This window comes from Perkinsus marinus (assembly GCF_000006405.1).
Source record: "Perkinsus marinus ATCC 50983 genomic scaffold scf_1104296929412, whole genome shotgun sequence".
NCBI classification, from domain to species: domain Eukaryota; phylum Perkinsozoa; order Perkinsida; family Perkinsidae; genus Perkinsus; species Perkinsus marinus.
In genome coordinates, this window is record NW_003216451.1 from 14483 (window position 1) to 21205 (window position 6723).

Sequence of the window (6723 nt, forward strand, 5' to 3'; positions counted from 1 at the left end):
GATTGTATTGTCACTCCGTTGACACGTGAATATTTCCTAAGCCTACAATGCCCAAAGCAAACTCACTTGATGCAAGAATTGGAATTCTAGTAAGAGAACAACGCTAGAGAATTCGGAGCTAACCATAACCTCTCAGCCAAACGCATGGACTGCTGGTAAGGTAGAGAACTCAACTCGGGATAGATTTTTGTGAGAAGTTAGATTGAAATCTCGGGCAGAGCGAAGCGGTAGCTGTCACTTACCCCGAGAGGGATCGACTATCCCGGATAGTTCAGAAACATCTAAGGTAGGGCGGCGCATAAGACATACACCCGCATGCCCCACTAAGACGGATGTACACTCACGGGATGTACAACGATGAGATGATGGAACTGAAAGAGTTAACTTGCCTACTGCGAGTGGATAGCGAGCTTGCTCTCTCTCGCATCCATACTGCGGAGGTAGGGAGTATTAGGTTGAAGCATTTCCATTCTACCGACCCAGGCAGCGAAGCTATCACTAAGCCAAGACTCGAGAGCAACCAAGAACTGATTCTTAAAGCCGATAGTGTGTACGCCAGTAGCAATACGAGGATCATCATTCTGGAGCCTCCAGACGACCTCATCGGTGCACTTCTCGGAGGGCATGTCGAACAAGGTGAACAAAGGAGATGCCTTGCAACCAGCAGCAACACTGAAGTTAGTATCATTCATGGCACCAGGCTGGATAGTAAGAACACCAGTACCGAGAGTACGGCACTCATGGTCAAGGCATTTACCCCACTGGGTAAGGAAGCACTTCGAACTATAGTAAAAGGCGTTACCACTGCCAAGAGCATGTGCAACGATAGAGCTGATGATGCAGACACGACCCTTTCCACGAGGAACGAAGTGATGGGCCATGAAGTACTGTGAGAGCATCACTTGTTGGATAACATTCAGACGAATCTGAGTTTCCAACTTCTCCGGCTCGAGGTTGACGATATCACACGAGTACATACCACCTGCATTTAGAACAGCAAGGGTGACTGGAAGATCATCAACAGCAGCACGGAGTTTGGCGAGACCCTCGTCACAGGACAGATCACAGGCGACGACGACAACCTTGCAACTTGGACCGTAGGTCTTCACCAGAGTATCCTTCAACTCGTTTAACAACTTCTCGCTACGGGCGGAGATCACAAGGCTCCAACCTGCCTTTGCTAACTTCATTGCGATTTGGTGGCCCAAACCTTTGGACGCACCAGTAACAACAGCATACTCTTGACGAGTAGCTCTCACCGGCTTGAGGCTGTAAGGATAACCCATATTGAAGAGCGGCCGCTGAATGAGGTGAACTAGCAAGTTTAATAACAGGCCGATAAGAATAATAGGAGTACATAAAAGCATTATCAAGACCATGCAAACCCACTCCATGAAGTTGAACGGGTAAGCACCCATCGAAAGGATAATAGGAAGGTTCTGCTTCTCGGCCATACTATTAATAATGAGAATTCAAATAAACAAGAACTGAGATGACTGAAGATAAAACAATCAACATAATATTAACACCAATCGTCAGCTAACAATAGATAGAACACTGCTTACCATACACTGCGACTAGCAGTAAGATTCACGAGCTAAATCAACGAAGCTCCACGGGAGGGACATGTTGTGGCATACTTGCTAAATGTTCCCATCAATAAGGTACTGCTGTGCGACGATCGCATGGGGTCGCACCCGTTTACAGACTTTTGAACGAAAGTCTAAAACTTCATGAAACTCACAACTTAGCTCCACTAAGATTGGCCATTAGCTGAGCATAATTGGGGACCCAAATGCTAAGTATATCATTATGCTCGGCTGAGGGGTGAGTAAAGAGAGTGACATTAGCTGCTTCAGAAAGCTCTTCACCTTGTGAATACGGTACCTGTCCCATAAACTCACGATGCACCGCTCCGAAAAAATATTTGCGTACTATTTCGTCCTGTTGTCCATGAACCATGGCGACTTTGACCCCCGCTGTTTTGAGATAGATCATATTCTCTGTCGACAACCATTCGTGACTCTGACAAGCAGAGCTGTTCAGCTGTATCATCATGGCGGGTTCACTAACCGCTAAAAGTTTCCCCACTAATTGTGGTATGCCGGTAATTGAGCGTATCATGGCAGCTATTGAAGTGAAAGTAGATGAGGTTATCACACTCTTGACTGGGAGAGAGCTCTGAGACTAGAGAGGACTTCCTGCACAAGGCGTAACCCAGGATTTACCTTATGTATCTCTTCTCTTGCAAACCGCAAAGCTACAGCTCCGCCCAGCGAGTGCCCAAGTATGTGTAATGAGTCGAGTCTGCAACAGATAGCTCCCTCAGGGGGCTCCCCTGTAGCATACGAGTAACCCAGTTCTCACTCTTGCGGCGCTCGACTGACTAACGCTTTCACTGCAGCATTGACCACAACATTCATTGAGTCAGGACAGGGCGGCGGACCCCTGGACTCGCCGTACTCAGGGTAGTCCACAAGTAGGAAGGTGGCCCTCTATCAATCTCCAACTACTTAACCACTTGTGTCCGGCATGCTCACATTGAGTTCGCCAGTTGAATCACTCCGTCGTACGCCGTATACGAAGGGTAGCCAGTCTTTGGCCAGCATTGCATTTCCTCCTAATAACAACCACACTGCTCTCGAAGGTGGTCTATCAGCTACAGGAGGAACTACATAAGCCACCTAATATCCAAGCATTCACTGCGATCGCCATTCGACCACAGTACTCACTTGCTTATAATGACTATCCTGCCATTCGACAAGAAATGGCATTTCATACGATGCAGTAAACTTCGCGGTTATCATGTTATAGTATCTGATGATCTTTATAAGCCTCCATCGAAGCATTACCGGCCACACTACTCAGGTTGGTCACTATATCGGCGTCGATAGTAGAGTACTTTGGGCACTAGTTGTCGGATCACCACGATGGTGCTCATACCAGCCAGACTTCCTACACTCAGATAACACTACCAATATGCACGTTGTAAATGCCTAGTCGCCATTAACTCCGTAGGGTGGGGCCGCTATGCCACTACCACTATCACCACAAGATATGCCTCAGTACAATCGATTCCACCATTAAAAGCACCAATGCCGCTCGAGGGGCAGATATGCCATCTCGGCGAGACTGGTGTGGCCTATCCCCAGTGGTAAACTGAATACATGCTGGAGTTGCGTTCTCTTAACAATGTAGTTGGAGGGTGGCATATCTGCCCCTCGAGTAGAATCGGATTTATTCACGGCGGAACTGCTTTCTACAATTCGTCGAAAAGGAAGTCAGTTCGGATCAGAAGGTGAAATGTTGATCGTCCCACCTCCCCCCTTACGGAACGAATCGAACTGAGGCATATCTTGGAGTGGTGGCATAGGCACCCCGACCAATAGAATTGACGTACTTAGAGCGAGGAAATGTAGTGACCCGACCTACCCAATAATAGTATCCTTTTCCACCCCTTCCCTCCATCTATACCTTTACACTGCTTACCGGGATCCATCCGCACAATGACGGTCTTATTTTATGTTTTTGCGCTCTCTCGGCGGAGCGCTAGGTGGTCCCAATGGAGGCACTTTTTGGTTCCAATGGAGGCAACCGGAAAATAGGTTTTTCTGGGTGAATTGAAGCCGCGGGCCTTCGGCCCGCTTTTGAAACCACTACATAAGGGAGGAAGAGACCCTTATGCAAGGCCGAAGTAGATCACAGAGTAGGTCAGCACCTCTTAAAGGTGATCTCTGGGTCACTGATTTAACTAACCGTTAGTCGCTGACTTGATCAGTCATATTTGGGCTATTTAGCACGCAACCATGGGACATACGTGTTTAAGTCGCACATTTTCATTTCCAGCTAAACTGTGTGCGCACCCAAGCACCAGAAAAAATTACGAAGAAATGATCGACGCCAGGTCCGAACCTACGCGAGCCGTAACCTGGTCCGTGCGTGCAATCTGTTGAGACTTGTTCTTGCGTGCTAGCCGTTTCACTGGGATTCGATATGATAAGTTCTAGGATTCTATTGCATGACATTCCCCACTCTGATTACTCTGCCTCATCCTTAGGTGATTAGAATGTAACTCACGAGTTCGAAGTGCCACTTTGGAAGTAATTCTCCGGCATATGGCAGAATTCTCAAAAGTAAGCTGTGTGTCGGCGCGTGTGTGACATTTTGAATTTGCTCGTATGTGTATTTGAATAATATCGGCTGAGGTGATTCATAGAGCACCCTTATATGTATTATTCCGTCAGTGTGATGATGTATAGCTATCTAGAAATATTACACTAGTTTCGTGTTGGTGGTTTGATTATAGGATCCATCTTCGTTCTCTCTCGAAGTATTACTCTACGATTTCAGCTGACTGTATAGGTTGTAGTAAAAATCTCGTACGTTCTGAGGCTCAGATCTGTTTCACTAGCTCGTTATGAGAGTTTCACATTTATTTCACACTATTGATCGAGAATCGGCGAGAATGTGAAAAAAGACGGATGCCGGTTTTGAACTTGGCTCAGAGAATTGTTCTTGCGTGCTAGCCGTTTCACTGGGATTCGATATGATAAGTTCTAGGATTCTATTTCATGGCATTCCCCACTCTGATTACTCTGATTACTCTGCCTCATCCTTAGGTGATTAGAATGTAACTCACGAGTTCGAAGTGCCACTTTGGAAGTAATTCTCCGGCATATGGCAGAATTCTCAAAAGTAAGCTGTGTGTCGGCGCGTGTGTGACATTTTGAATTTGCTCGTGTGTTTATTTGAATAATATCGGCTGAGGTGAGTCATAGAGCACCCTTATATGTATTATTCCGTCAGTGTGATGATGTATAGCTATCTAGAAATATTACACTAGTTTCGTGTTGGTGGTTTGATTATAGGATCCATCTTCGTTCTCTCTCGAAGTATTACTCTACGATTTCAGCTGACTGTATAGGTTGTAGTAAAAATCTCGTACGTGCTGAGGCTCAGATCTGTTTCACTAGCTCGTTATGAGAGTTTCACATTTATTTCACACTATTGATCGAGAATCGGCGAGAATGTGAAAAAAGACGGATGCCGGTTTTGAACTTGGCTCAGAGAATTGTTCTTGCGTGCTAGCCGTTTCACTGGGATTCGATATGATAAGTTCTAGGATTCTATTTCATGGCATTCCCCACTCTGATTACTCTGATTACTCTGCCTCATCCTTAGGTGATTAGAATGTAACTCACGAGTTCGAAGTGCCACTTTGGAAGTAATTCTCCGGCATATGGCAGAATTCTCAAAAGTAAGCTGTGTGTCGGCGCGTGTGTGACATTTTGAATTTGCTCGTGTGTTTATTTGAATAATATCGGCTGAGGTGAGTCATAGAGCACCCTTATATGTATTATTCCGTCAGTGTGATGATGTATAGCTATCTAGAAATATTACACTAGTTTCGTGTTGGTGGTTTGATTATAGGATCCATCTTCGTTCTCTCTCGAAGTATTACTCTACGATTTCAGCTGACTGTATAGGTTGTAGTAAAAATCTCGTACGTTCTGAGGCTCAGATCTGTTTCACTAGCTCGTTATGAGAGTTTCACATTTATTTCACACTATTGATCGAGAATCGGCGAGAATGTGAAAAAAGACGGATGCCGGTTTTGAACTTGGCTCAGAGAATTGTTCTTGCGTGCTAGCCGTTTCACTGGAACTCGATGTCTGAGCTGTTATACAACTTATTATAAGCATGCCACATTCGTTACAATTATGAGTCTACAGTTATGGGGATTCACTATATAAATATTGAAGTGCTTTCATCAGTACATATTCATTTTATAGACATTTGTTAGCATAGATACATATATAAATATATATAATTAATAGGATGTAGGGAATATATTCATAGATCTGCGTGAGTTCATGCATATTATTTAATTCTTCTTAGGCACCGTCCAGCTTCGTCCTCTGCATGTAAAGCAGTACCATCTTTTCTTGTTGTGCAGAGCAAAGTCGAGCCCAGAAGGGATTCCCGTAGCAGTAGCGTAATGCATAGCACAATCCACGTGCCACCACTGGTAAGGACAAGCTTTCTTTGAACATTTTATCATTGCCACTTCAGGCCAGTGTCCTCGACCGCAGCCACAGAATAGCGATTGGTCTTCAACGTCAGGGTGTACAGGCCAAGTTATGCTGTTGTAGTCCACCAACTTGGGAGCGGTTCGCTCTGATTCACGTACTTCCTCGTCTTTTGAGCCTTGCTCAGCACCTCCATCTCTCTCCTCATCGTTATTCTCGTGATAATCAGGTACGTGAGGATCGGTCTGACCGTCTTCGTCCATCGTTCCCCTTGGCTGTGACTCTGAACTCTGAACCACTTTGCGACGTTTGCGTCCTGTCCCCTCGGTGAGTCCGTGCCTAGCTGTTCTGGGGATCTTCTGACTTCCAATTTTCCCTTCAGCATCTCGTCGTTGTCGTGGTCGGGGGAAATTGACCAATATCGTGGACCACTCCCGCAAAGCCTCCTGCGTATTATCGTGTCCCATCGAATATGATATGCAGAGTACATGGGGACACACCAGTGCTTTCACCCAGTCTCTGCAGGTACAAAATGGGCCATCTAGTGCTGGAACGCGGAAGTCCGGAGTCCTCTTGTAAGCCACGATAGAGTAAGAACCCTTGAGGTTCTGCGCCTCTCTCAACGAGGAATAGTTGCTTGAACAGAATCTCTTGACTTCCTCGTTCGCATTGCTATATACAACATCCCTCAGAT

At 45.7% G+C, this 6723-nt stretch overlaps 2 protein-coding genes across 2 annotated transcripts; both read right to left on the bottom strand.

The window, feature by feature from the left end:
* Nucleotides 1–389: 389 nt before the first annotated feature.
* On the bottom strand, nt 390–1454 carry Pmar_PMAR009668 (ketoacyl reductase hetN, putative; the record flags this gene model as incomplete). The annotated part of the gene is made up of 1 exon (XM_002787405.1): nt 390–1454. One exon carries the CDS (start codon nt 1452–1454, stop codon nt 390–392), a length of 1065 nt encoding a protein of 354 aa, XP_002787451.1.
* Nucleotides 1455–1740: 286 nt separating this feature from the next.
* Nucleotides 1741–3014, bottom strand: Pmar_PMAR009669 (hydrolase, putative; the record flags this gene model as incomplete). Its single annotated transcript, XM_002787406.1, has 8 exons — nt 2865–3014; nt 2733–2817; nt 2541–2684; nt 2368–2495; nt 2229–2307; nt 2074–2181; nt 1936–2025; nt 1741–1887 (listed from the first exon to the last, which is right to left on the bottom strand). Exons 1-8 carry the CDS (start codon nt 2939–2941, stop codon nt 1741–1743), a joined length of 858 nt encoding a protein of 285 aa, XP_002787452.1. The 5' UTR covers nt 2942–3014.
* Nucleotides 3015–6723: the final 3709 nt, after the last annotated feature.